This window comes from Benincasa hispida, chromosome 2, assembly GCF_009727055.1.
Source record: "Benincasa hispida cultivar B227 chromosome 2, ASM972705v1, whole genome shotgun sequence".
Taxonomy (NCBI): domain Eukaryota; kingdom Viridiplantae; phylum Streptophyta; class Magnoliopsida; order Cucurbitales; family Cucurbitaceae; genus Benincasa; species Benincasa hispida.
The window spans coordinates 22,382,221-22,396,291 of record NC_052350.1 but is presented as its reverse complement, the minus strand read 5'-3'; the positions used below and the strand labels follow the sequence as shown (position 1 = coordinate 22,396,291).

Sequence of the window (14,071 nt, the reverse complement as noted above, 5' to 3'; positions counted from 1 at the left end):
CTTACACATTTTTCCATATAGAAAGACACTCCATCTAAAGGAACAGAGGTACACCAGAAAAGACTACCTTCTTTCCCTTAGCTTTAAAAGAGGCATTGGTTATTGAAGCTTGAACAAACACATCCTCAAAGTTAGTTTCTCATAAGGTTCCTTCGATGTTTCAGAGGAAACAACATCAACACCTTTAACATCTTTATTTTTCTTGAAAACTAAATAGGACAGGGAAATATTTGAAAAGAATTGAATCCCGATGGAAGTGTGTGATTGCGTTCTTTGATTTCTTGAAAGAATTAAAAAAATACAAAAATTAGAAGAAGGTTAAGCACCATACTTTTACGGACCCACAAATGCACAGCAAAATCTTCTTCTCGAACCGATAGTCTTCTTCTTGAAATCTTCCTTTTCACGAGGTTTCCCTGGCTATGACTCTGACAAGGATTCGGGTTGTAGGAATCACTTCTTAAAAGAATAGAGAGAATGGGAAGAAGAATTTTCTTAGAACTTTTCTGAGAAAATTAGGATAACGTTAGAGGGAAAGTTCTATAATAATTGTATAGATTATTGTTGTAGAGAGTGAGTTCTATAAAGACTCCCAAGGACCTTATCTATAAAATGCTATATAGGATACTCCTAATCCTATTGAGATAATCATTTGCAGAGATTCTTAATTTAAATATTGAATAATATTTAAATAAATGTATACCCAAATAATATCTCATGTAAAATGGTTTAAAATATTTAAATATTTATCTCTTATAAAATCTTTAATTTGAACATCATCCAAATTAAATAATTAATTATTTGAATCTAGTTCAAATTAAGTAATTCTTCCTTTAGTTATTTAATTCAAATTTTATTTAAATTAAGTAACTTAAGTATATGGATCTCATCCAAATAATTAATTATTTGAATCATATTCAAATAAATTAATCCTCTCATTATCATCTAATTCAAATATTATTCAAATTAAATGATTTATTTATTTTATATGGATATCATCCAAATAAATAAATAATTATTTTAATCACATTCATATAAATTAATTCTCCATATTATAAAGTTATAATTTGAATCTCATTCAAATAATATTTATAATAAATCATATAATTATCCAATAAAATTAATATTTTCCCTTGTAAATTTGAACATTTCAAATTTCTCTTTCAACATAGTTGATTTTTGTTGGTTCATGGTGAGCTAACAAGGGAACTTTATGGACCTACAAATTATAAACTCCAATGATCCAAGACTAATTAATTAAACTCTTTAGTTAAATTAACCTTCATTCATTAATCATAGGGAAAACCATTATAGACCCATAGTTGAACTTCTATGCACTACAGGACAAGTTGTGTCCATAGATATAATCAATTTAAGCAAGTTGATCTTAATTACAGTTGGGTTAAATTTTCATTTTACCCTTGTAATTACTTCTTTTTCTTAAGTACCACTTATTCCTCTAATCAATAATTTGTTCATGATCCAATTATAAACTAAGTCCTTCACTAGAGTTTGTTCAAGACCTGAAATCAACACTTAAGGGAATTACTCATCTACTTCCCCTATACGAGAAGAAGTGAATTCCATCATGTGAAGTTATGTTCCCAGCTCCCCATTTAATCAAGTCCCAAATGATAGGCTTAATAAGTTGACAACTTGACTTTCACCCATGCCAATCAAAGGACTGACCTCATAGATAGGATTTCAAAAATCACTCAGGATTAAGATTGAGTCACACATAATCATCCTATGAAATATTAATCTTATCAATTAACAGATTTACAAAGAGAGAATAAATATTTCGTGGTCTGGACTTATACAAACTCTTTGTATAAGATACCCCCACTCACATGTCTTCACATGAGTTATCTGGATCAAACCATTTGTAACTTTTACAAAGTGGGGCCAATTCATAGTGTCATCAGAATAAGGCACCTAACCTTATCCATATACTATAGACCTTTTAGGTTATTTCTTCAACATGATCTACCCGTATGTCAACTACATACATGTTTAAGACTTCATGCAATAGCCTTGGATTCTTTTGGTTAATGGATTTTAATGTTGCGTAATTAATGATTAAATTAATCAACTAATAAATTACGAGGTTTTAAGGCATAAACCCATCAATATTGTCGTCTGAACTCGGTTCTTCACTTCATCTTGCTCACTAGAATTATCTGGACCATCGTTTTCAAAAGAATTTATACCAATATCGACATCAATTGTCATCATTGCCTCATAATCTTTTTCAGCCATCACAACATTTTCAACAGTCACATTTTCAACATCACTCACCAAAACAGGAATCATGGTTGTCCCAAAAAGAGTCTTAAAAATTCCCTTCTTAGACTTATTAACTTCGCTGGACAAACTACTCTTTGAAGAAGGTTTAATAGTTACATTCTCAGTTTCCATTTCAATAGATGGACTGGCTTCAGGCATAGTGTTCATTGACAACTTTTTCAACAATTCTGTTTAAACAATTCTCATCTGTAGGCAAACTCAATAAAGGATTAACATCCACTCTCAGACACAATAGATTTATAAGATTGTGAATGACTAACATTTGTAATAACTCTAGATTCATGCAACTCAACACTTAGAAACCCTAACCCCACCTCGATTCGTAAAAAATGGATCCACATTATCATGAATGATGTGTTCTATACATGTGATCAAATAATAATGCTTATGAGATTTAACACTCAATTTTATCTAGTCAAACCCAAGTGCAAATTTGACCAGAGTTCCTGGTGAGTCCAAGGTCAAAACCTATTCAAAATTCGTATTTAGCATATTTATTTATTTGTAGTTATTTACAATTATGACCCGAGGATTTAGATATAATTTTTCTGAAAACATTCTCCCTAATAATACTGTTCTCCTTTTGCCCGTGGAGGTAGCTAACACATTGTTAGTGAACCACGTATATCTGTGTGTCAATCTTCTCTATCTTTACATTCCTTTTTGTGTTCTTTAATTGTCGATTTCGTAACAGATTTCTTGTAATCACGTGATGAAACTAAAAATATGATCTTAATGCAAGTTAAATTATTCAAGGGGTTGATTGAATAAGCTAACTTAAACCTAAATATGTGACGGGAATTATGTGTAAATGAAGCAGTGTAAGTTAGATAACAATTATGAGATAAGAGGGTTGAGAAAGATTTTTACTTACTCTTTTTAAACAACCAAATGGATTATGCGATCAAGCTATACACTCAATGTTACGACCGACACTTCTCAATGTTCTTTGCCACATTATATTATCTCTAAGATGCAAGCGATAGGTGTAATATACAGAGAATGTACTTATTTCTCAAGAACATTTTCTCTTGTTTTATGACCTAATCTAAATTCTTTTAAACTTAGATTAACTTTACTTAGAACAATTTCTCAATTGATTCAAACAACAAATACAGGCATGCATAAAACAAGTTGATCGCATGACTCCTTCAATTATTTAGTCGTGCTAGCTACATTCTTCTAATCCCATAAGGTGATTTAGCTATGCATGAAGTTGATGAAAAAGACATACAAGATATATAATAAATATGTATTTGTACTGCAAATCTGAATTTGTCAATACAAGAAATACAATATAAATATATCAAAACAAAGAGAAAGGATTAGAGAGTCAAGTCGTGGTTCAAAATGTCTTTCTTCCTCCGGCTCATTTTACAGCTGCTTCACTTAGGCGATGGAACAATATTATCCTCTTCTCTCCCTAGAACCCTAAGCTCTCACTAAGGAATTTCTATAGAAAATTGATAAGGGTTACTAGCAGAATGCCTTCTCATGGTATTCTTCTCGTCTCCCACAATGTATATCTTGCATGGTATTTGCATGGGTATTTATAGTCGTTCATGAGCACTTCTTTTCTTTAAATCATGATTGCGTTGATGGGGCACATTAAATTCTATACTTTGTCGCGCCATTTGCGACGTGTCAGGGGTTCATTGAATCTTCAACAAAGTTTTCCTGTCAGGCACCAACGCAACTTATGACGTGATACCCACTGCTCATGTCATGTCATGCCTCAACGCTTGTAACTTATGCGATCATCTTTTCTTTTCTTCTCTGACAATTCTTGCTTGATCGCATCAGTGGGTATGGAACATGTGACCGCACATTTATAAGACTACTGAAGGATATTCTCCATAGAAGTAGCGAAATTAGTCCAAAATTTAAATATGTTATGCATTAAAGTATGTGATTGTATGCTTCATTTTTTGTATAGATTTATTGGTTGAAATTATCTAAAGTTCATGCCTTTGCCTGACCAAATCATCATTTTCCACTAAGCAAGTTTCCAATACAAGTAAATCATATTTGCCTTGCTTGGCCTTCTTCCTTTCCCCCAAATATTTCGGACAATATAATTTCTTCTCCAATGTCACTCGTGGTTGCAATGAAAACATATTCTCTTTGCAGTTTTGGCCTTCTTGCCTTTTTGGGCAGCAACTAGTGGGTTAGCCTTCTCATTTCCACCTTTTTTTTCTTCAACTTTATGGAACTGAAAGAGGAAGGCACAAACTTAATTCCAGAGGTCGAACCTCTATAGAAGTTCTTTAAGGATAAGGCAACATTTGCTTCCCTCTTTTGTTCCTTGACTTTCATCACAGATGCATATTACGCTGCAGACCTTGACAAAAGAAGGTCGTTATTAGGTCACATTTTTCGTTTGTTTGATAATGTGATCAGTTGGAAGGTTGCTCTACAGTCAGCTGTTGCTTTGTTTACTATTGAGTCAGAGTATATTTCAGAGGGTGAAGCTGTTAAAGAGGTAGTGTGGTTGAAACGTATTATTGGTGAGTTGTTGTCGCAGGAGTTTATTTCTATCGTTCGTTATGATAGCCAGAATGCTATTCATCTTATGAAAAATCCATATTCATCTTATGAAGAATCAATCTCATCACAGACATTCTAAGCATAACGATGTCAAATTTCACTTTATCAAAGAAGTCCTTGCTTAGAAATTGAACTAGTCAAGATTCATACAGTTGAGAATTTATCAGATATGTTAACCAAGGTTCTTCCAGCTCATAGGTTCAAATACCTGTTAGATGAGCTGAATATTAAATCTAGATGATAGGGAGATTGGAGAATCAGCTTGACACTTAAATATTCTTGTTATGAAGGAGATTTGTAGAAAATAACAAGCAATATTTAAGTGTGCTTTTATTAGGAAATTAGTGGAATTAAAGACCCAATGGCAAACTGATGGAGTTGACATTCAACCAATAGAAGCTATTTAGATATTAAGCACTCTAATTACATTAATTTTAGTAAAGAAACAATAAAACACAAAAATAGGATTTCAAGAACATAACCTTTGAAGAACTTCCAATGGGTGCAAATTCCAGTTGATTTCTTTTTTCCAATAGGTTCAGACTACCACAAAAGCCTTCTCTACTATTCTCAGGCCTTAGATTAGGTTGTGGAATCCAAATCGAATGAGATTTTGGTATAATTTTGGAGAGTTAGAGATAAAAAGTTTGACAGAAAATTTTCTCTCAAAATTCAATTTGCATGCATGAATTTCTTTTAGATTAAACTTGTATGTATGGAAATTAACATGCAAAAAAAAGTTGAGATAAGAGATTGACACTCAATCTTCCACTAATTTAGTGGATTAGGTGTAGATAAAATGGAAGAAAGTAGAAAAATCCTACTTTTAATTTTCTAAACAATTTTGATTTAATTTTCTAGAAAAATTAAATTTAAAAGATATTAATTTCTGAATTTGAAATTTTCAAATTCAACTTTATTTAGAATACTTTATTTTAAATAAATAAGTAAATAAATAACCAAATTTAATTAATTTAATTAATTTAATATCAAATATTAAATTAATAAAATACCTAATCCGAACATGATCCCTATTCATGTAATTTAAATCTCATTTAAATATTTTCAACTCTTCAAAACCGTTTAATTCATTAATTAAATGCTAATTATATCGAATATAATAATTCAAACCCTAAATCAAATTTGAACATTTCAAATTCTCTCAACATGTTATTCTAAGGTTTAATCCTTTTCACGAGCTAGTAAAGTGTCCTAATGGACCTACAAATCATAAGCTCCAACGATATGAGATTAACTGGCTAAAGTTCTTTAATCGAATTAATCGATAGTTGTTAACTACCGTGACACTCCACTATAGCTCAGTAGTTGCACTCTCCTCACTGTAGATATATTTTTGTCCACTTTATTTAATCATAATCAGTAAGTCGATAATTCACAGGTCATCCGTATCTACAGTTGGGTCAAAATTACCATTTTACCCCTATAATACATCTTGCTCCTTAAGTCTTCATTGATCCACTAATGAACAATTAGTTTATAGTCCTACAAATAAACCAAGTCCCTCTCAGTCAATGAGAGGGTGGAACCCTTTTGTTCAAGACTAGGAGTCAGTACATAAGAGAACATCATATCTACTAACCCTAAAACGAGTATGAGTGAATTCTATCTTGCATATCTATATCCCCAACTATCTATCCGATCTTACCCCTAAAAGGGGAGGCTTATTGCGGGATGTTGAGCCACTCCCACCCATGCAAATTAAAGGATAATCTCGGATAAACAGGAGTTCATAGTTAGCTTAGAATTGAGATCGAGTTAAGTTAGGTCATCAAATTGAAATGGTTAGTTTTGACCGTAAACGACCGTTATAAAGAAAAGTGACTATTTCGTGGTCTGGTCTTATGAAAACATCTTTTGTATAGGATGCCTCCAATCGCATGTCTCCATATGAACGACTTTGGGATCATATCATTTGTAATATACAAAGCGGGCCGCATTCATAGTGTCCACAGGATAAGGTACCCAACCCTATCCATATACTTATAGACCATTTTGACTATAAATTCAAACTTGGTCATCTTTTATCTCTCTGCATATAGTTTAAATATTCATGTTATAGTCATGAGTTCATTTAGTTTATTGGATTTAGACTTGCAATTTACATATTCAATAACATCTTCATTGAATAAACCTTAATAACATATTTATTATAAAATAGAATATGTTTAATGTTATAAACGGTGAGTTTTAGGACATACAACCAAATACAAACTTGTAATTAAGTGTTGATGGCATTTTTGCAATTAAGTGAATCTTCTTCACTTTTAGGACTTCCATCGTGTATCACCTTAAAGAAAAAGGAAACAGAGCAACCGCATAACACACCATTTGATAGAGAGAGTGATAACCTTCTGTAGCAGTTGTGAGAAAGAGAGATAGGTCGATGCCAGTGGACTCATTCGCAGGTCGATGGAGAGAGGAAGGTCGACATCGGTAGTCTCGCTTCCGATGTTGGGCGGTTTTGTGTTCAACGTGTACGTTCTTTTCCTCCAATGTTGGGTAGTAGGTGTGCTCGATTTCGCGTTCAGTGCGTGAGACATTGGGCATGGGTTTTGTCGACAAATTGGGTCCAGTTCCTGGGGCTAATTTCGGACGTGTGGGTTTCAATTTACGAGGCATTATTCAACACGTGGTTCTCTCAGTATAGTGGGTGTTTCTCTAACGGCAAAATTGGATTTTGGTAGATTTTAATTCAAGCGATTAGTCTCGATCAAGAGGCAGAATAATCGTGGTTGCCTTCACAAATTACAGATTATTAATTCTGGTTGAATTTCTGTAATTTATAACTTGATTGCTCTTAATAAAATTATTTCAATTTGGTTCTTAAAGTCAAAATAGATCAAATTGATCGAACCACTTGTTGGGAATGTGACTAAAGTCCCACATTGGTTAGATATGAGGAGGATCATAGGTATATAAGTGAGGATGACTATTAACATTGGTATGGGACCTTTTAGGGTGAAACTAAAAGTAATAATTGGGTAATCTATTATTTGTGGTGCAATGAGAATCACTTTTTGGTTTAATTTGAAATTGAGAAAATTAATTACATATAATATATGATATAATTAATTTAATCTAATTATATATGATATAATTACTATATATATTAAATTTTTTATTAAAATTATTTTATTTATTAATTTTATTTTTAAAAATAGTTTTAGGAAGGGAATTGTAACTTTCTCCCCTTTTTCTGTTTACAACGTGATAGTGGGAAGGGGTTGCAAATACATAGAAGTGTTCTGTAAGCCAAAAATCTTTTCCACAATCTTCTCCTCCTCACTACTCTCTTAATTCCCTCTTCCAAAATAGCCAGAGCATACACAAACTCCTAGATTCTCACCCAAAGAATACAGAGGCTTCATCGTGGTGGTGTCCTTTTTGGTTCGAGGGTTTTCTTTTTTGAAGAAAGGTTCTTCAAAGGTAAGGGTTTCTAACCCCACTTTTACTCTTCTTCAATTCTCTCCTAGCAAGCTGTATTTTAATTAGATGCATAATTTATGTATGTTTTTACTATAAAATTGATGTTCTGTAAATTTTGGATTTGGGCCTGATCCCGCTTTCCACTCAAGGACCTACGCTGGTTCCTTCAAAGCCATGAGGGTTTATGCCCAAAGTGGACAATATCATACAATTGTGGAGATAGTTGGAGGGTTGTTGTCTCTATCAAGTAGTATCAGAGCCATTCTCGTGACTTAGCCATGCTTGGTAGAATCCTCGGGTGCTGAACAAAGATGTATAGTGGAGTTTTGAAGTAATCACGGTGTGATCCATGATTGAACTCCATTGATAGGCAGTATACTTGGGTGAAGAGAAGTTAGCCTAGATATGAGTTAGACGAGTGGATGATTATTTGAGGGGAGACTCGGTGGTCCTTTTTTCAAGGGGAGGATTGTTTGGGAATGTGACCAAAGTCCAACATTGGTTAGATAAGGGGAGGATCGTGGGTATATAGTGAGGATGACTATCTTGATTACTATGAGGCCTTCCGGGATGAAATCAAAAGTAAAACCATGAGGGTTTATGCCCAAATTGGATATTCAGTAAACCAAATTTGATTAAACCTTTTTTACTATGCCCAAATAATAAATGTAAAGAGTGACTTATAACTTCGGTCTAGGAGGGATTGAGAGGACAAATTTACTATTGGATTAACTAATGATATTGATATTATATCAATTATATATATATATTATATATAGAGCATAAAGTTGAAGGGGAAAGGAGGGCTCGAGCCCTCCTAGGCCTATACTAAATCCACCGATGGTTATACCATATTAGAAGAACATTGATAAGTTTCAATCTAAAAAATAATTAGCCATAAGAGAAATAACTAATGCATCCTATAAAGATTGCGATTAGGGTCTTCCCAGTTTTTTCAATGTGGTATTCTCAACAGCAATATATTAATTACTCTTGTTTCCTACTTGTTGGACCTTTTACAAATTTCCAACCTCATAAGTGGAGAAGAATGTCAAAGTATTACTAGTAAAAATTTGCCATAATCCATCAACTTTAAACTTTTGAGTTGATTAGTAATTTAACCATGCATATAGCAATAATGTTGCGTTAATAATGGAAACTACATATAATATAAGTTCAATTTTGTAGAAACCCAACCACAATTAATTATTTATATCTTCTTATGGATAATCAGTAATTAATTGCATATTTTTCCATCATACGCGATTATCACTTCTACTGCTTATTGAACTGATAACACACTTTTCTAATCTCCCCTTCTGTGCCAGTCTTAACACCAATGCTACTCAACTTAACCATAGCTTTCTTAAACTCAAAGTTAAATCTGAGGCCCAACAATCCCCTTAAGTTTCCACCATATCTCTTCACAATGTCTCTGGTTGAAGGGTGGCTCCAAAGTCTCTGGTCTGACTCCAAAACCCCATTCCCCTCCATCAAGTTCTTATAAAAGCTGTTGTCGAATTTCAACTGACTGTCCTTGTCCATGGCCACACCTCTGAATGGATCTCCATCCAAAGGGCACAGAGTTCTCAGTTCAGTCAAGAACGATGGGCTTATGGTTGGGTCTGCATTTCCTGTACTTGTGAAGTTCTGAAGACGGTAACTGAATAGCTGGCAATCTGTTCGCCCGATCGTGTGACCACCTGCCATCCACCCATCGTGTTAAACTATCACTCAATCCAAAAACTTAGATTTATACATGAATGTGTAAACGAGAGTACATATTAGCTCTATCCATTTTAAATCAGTTCATCATACTGTTCCTAGATACGATGAGAGTACTATGGATGTATCAATCTAATTGAATATCTTGATGCACTTATTGATCCGTCTTGTTTTTCATGTATCATTAAAAAAAAATACATAAACATATCTTTAATGATGGGCTAAGTATACAAAATAGTTACTGATATATATATATATATTATCGAATGTTGTGGAGTTTGAGTCGTTCTGACTTTTTCATCAAGGGTATATGCTACATTAATTGTTATAATAGGTTAACAAAAAGTTTACAATAATTAAATTATTGTAATACTAATATATTTGAATAGATAAACATGTCATTTTGATACTTGGAGAATCTAAAGAGGTGTTTAGTTTAATGAGTTGAATTTGGGGTAAAAACTTCCTTCGTTGTTTGGTTTAAAGAGTTTGTGGGTTCACGACTAAAAAACATCAATTTTATACTTTATTAATTCAATTGAACGATAACTTATATATATAACTCTATTTTGTGAGGTCGGAGATCTGAAACTCTAACATTAGTAGATAAAAAAGTACACATTAATTGCTACAAAGTTATGTTTCACTTTAGCGATATCAGTTTACTTTTTTAAACACCATGTTCATATATGTTTTAAGCCTAAAAATTAGAAGTTGTAAATAGAAGGTTTTGATAGTATTAAAGAAGAAGAGAGATGGGTACGAACCAACTAGCGTTACAAGATCTTCTTCAGTAAGGCCTTTCTCTGCAAACTTTTGTATGTGATTATCGATGGGCTCGAATGGAGAAGGCAAATCTTCCGCTTCGAAACTAATCGAAATTTTCCCGTCCTTTCTTCCAGTAGGCACGGACCAACTTGGACCATCACTCTAAAACATGTTTTTAAATTTAATATTTTAATAAGATTATAATATATACCACAAAAGTAACAATTCAAAGAAGTATAACTCGGAATTTAAACAAATAAAGAGGTTTATAATAAAGGAATAAAATTGTAGAGTTATCAAGTCTACTATTTCCAAGAAAAAAGAAAAAATAGTTACCAAGCCTATAGCATCACGAGTAGCCAAAGCAAGAATATCTGCACAAGAAACGACACCAGGACACAAAGTTTCAAGCTGGGCTTTTGCATCATCAACTACTTCAAAGCCTCTTAACCCCATATTTGGCCCTGCATTTATTTCAGCATTTTCATCCATTATCAATACCGAACCATCGCATCCCTGTCAAAGTTCAATCAAATTAACAACTTATCAATGAAACATTTTATTAGACATGAGTATTACATTTTTTTTCTTTTTTCTTTTTAGTTTTCAAGTTTTGACTTGGTTAACCATTGGTAAAAGGTAGAAAACAAATGAACAAATTTAGAGGTGAAAGTAGTGTAGCTTAATTTTCAAAAACAAAAAGTCAAAAGTCAAATGGTTATCAAATAGGGCCTAAAATTACCAAATTAATTTGATTTCAAATTAAAAACCCAAATTAACTTCGTGACATGTAACTCAACATATGAACCGCAAAATTTAAGTTCTCTGACCAATCTTAAAAAATCAAGCTCAACAGGTAATGACAAGGCTTTCGATAGCCTCCCAATGAAATGACAAAAAAATCTCCAACTTTTTTTAGTACAACAAATATGGGGATGAATGAAATCTTCGACCTCTGAAGAAAAAAGTCATACCAATGACCTTAGAGCTAAGCTCAATTTAACCAAGGGAAAAAAAATATTACTACGTCATAAAAGGATAAAATTAGAAAGTACTTAAATTACATCAATATTATTTTATATAATATAAATAATAATTGGATGTCCTAGACAGTTGATATCATTTTCATTTTAAGTACAAAATTAGGGTGAAAAAGGAGAGGGAGAAATGAAAACCTGAACAAAACAATCGTGGAAGTGAAGCCTGAGCAAGCCAGCAGCAATGGTGGGATCAGCCTTGAAATAAGACTCAACAGTAGACCTAACAATGGACTCAGCCTTAGGACAAGACTTCGAATAAAACCCAACATTCAGCTGAGATTTCACAGGCAAAACCATTACTAGAATAGCCACAAAATTCCGCCAAATGGTTTTTGTTTTCCCCATTCTATTGGTTATTACCAATAATCTAAAGCTATTTTTTTTATGGGCTTCAAAGCTTTAGAACTACTAATATGTTTCTCATTCACATCCTTTGCTCATGTATTTATAGCCATTTTGCTTTGGCTGTGTTATATTCAAGTTAGGGCTTCGTCCAATAATTTTTAGTATTTTACAGCACTTTTCTTAGTGGAAAACAGACATGTGTTCCATTCAACTACAAGTGGTGAGTTTAAAACGAAGTTAATTTGTTTTAGAATTATAAACAAATGTGTTCTTTTTTTGTTTATAAAGACTGTAAAGGGTCTATGATATCTTCAATGTGTAAATGCTAAAAGATATGGGTCTTTTTGCTTTTCATAGATATTTTAGGTTGTATTGTTCGAAAATTATTTCGTAAATTATTGTTCCCTTTTTCAATTCTTTTGAAAGTGATTATAAAATAAAGAAAATTATTTGTAAATAATAATAAGATTATTTATGAAATAATTGAAGACAAAGAGCATGAACAACAGAAAAAGTGTTTGATTTTTCACGAAGAAAACACACCCAAGTGTACCCGGAGAAATCGTCAACAACAATAGAACATATCTTTGCCACCTAGACTCTCAGATTGCATGGATCCCATTAGATCCATATGAAGAAGTTCCAAAACATGGGAAGAGCTTGAATGGCCCGATCGCTTGTGAGAAGCATGAGTTTGTTTACCCAATAAACAATCTCCACAAATAATTTCAGGAGATGTTGATAAAGAGGGGAGAACGATTATAGCATTAGTTGCAAGAGCCTTCTGAATAGTTTTCATGCTTACATGTACAAGACGTTTATGTCATAGGCTCACATCATCTTGTCTAGAGAGATGATAAATCTGGGAAGAATTATCATAACTCAATAGGTAACAATTATCAAAAGAATGCAAACCTGTCATAACGAGAGTTTTGACATCATCTGTGACAACACATTTGTCTTTGGTAAAGCTCACATTTAATCTTTGATCACACAGCTGACTAGTGCTAATAAGATTGGCAGTAAGACCTTCAACCAACATTACATCTTTCAGTGGAGGAAGACCCGAATAATTCAGTTTTTCTTTCCCAATGATTTTTCCACAAACACCATCACTAAAAGTGACCTTTCCAAAACTGATAGATTTCAGATCAAACAAATAACTCTTTTTATTAGTCACGTGCATAGAGCTTCCACTATCAAAAATATCAGTCACTTTTTCCAGAGGATCCAATTGAAGTTGGAGCCACATTATATTTGTTATGAACATTTTTCTCTCTTCATACTTGTTTGACTCTTGTCTGATTTTTTTTATGGTTTTTTGAGAAGTAGGGAGTACTCCTGGAATATGTGGATCTGTAAAAAAATTTCAGTAATTGATAGCAAAAGGTACATTTATACCCCACCTTTTAACAATAATGATAAACCCATCTTGGTCTAGTCAAGTAATTATCTTTCAACATAACGTTATTGGTAGATGTACCTGTAAAGCCATCAGACCCGGGATCTTCAGCTCTAACAAACTCAATCTTTTGCTTCTCTTTTAGTTTCGATTGATTGTAATGCTGACTTCTTGACTGATAAATATAGTAAATGAACAAACACTTCTTGACTGATAAATATGGTTTATGAATGATAAATTTGGTATATCCATCCTATAACTTACATACTTTATGTTTTGTATATTGGTCAGTTGATATACCAAATATAAAGTATACCAGATGACTGATATATCAGATATAAAGTATATTAGATATTAATTACTGATATACATGTTGATACACCAGTAAGAGAAAATTTGGAATAATAAAAACAAAAAATTATTTTTATTTGTTTATTATTATTATTTTATTATTTATTTTGCTATATTTTCAAATTTTAAAAAATCATTG

General features: G+C 32.6%; 1 protein-coding gene across 1 annotated transcript; it reads right to left on the bottom strand.

The window, feature by feature from the left end:
• Nucleotides 1–9,576: 9,576 nt before the first annotated feature.
• Nucleotides 9,577–12,179, bottom strand: LOC120072007 (peroxidase 25-like). The gene is made up of 4 exons (XM_039024432.1): nucleotides 11,970–12,179; nucleotides 11,131–11,310; nucleotides 10,794–10,956; nucleotides 9,577–10,004 (listed from the first exon to the last, which is right to left on the bottom strand). Exons 1-4 carry the CDS (start codon nucleotides 12,177–12,179, stop codon nucleotides 9,577–9,579), a joined length of 981 nt encoding a protein of 326 aa, XP_038880360.1.
• Nucleotides 12,180–14,071: the final 1,892 nt, after the last annotated feature.

What these genes read in the sequence shown, in the direction of transcription:
- LOC120072007 (XM_039024432.1), bottom strand. Translation starts at nt 12,179, where the DNA reads ATGGGGAAAACAAAAACCATTTGGCGGAATTTTGTGGCTATTCTAGTA. An exon ending in TCCACGATTGTTTTGTTCAG is followed by an intron (nt 11,311 to 11,969) that starts GTTTTCATTTCT and finishes GAACTTTGACAG; the next exon opens with GGATGCGATGGTTCGGTATT. An exon ending in CTCGTGATGCTATAGGCTTG is followed by an intron (nt 10,957 to 11,130) that starts GTAACTATTTTT and finishes AACATGTTTTAG; the next exon opens with AGTGATGGTCCAAGTTGGTC.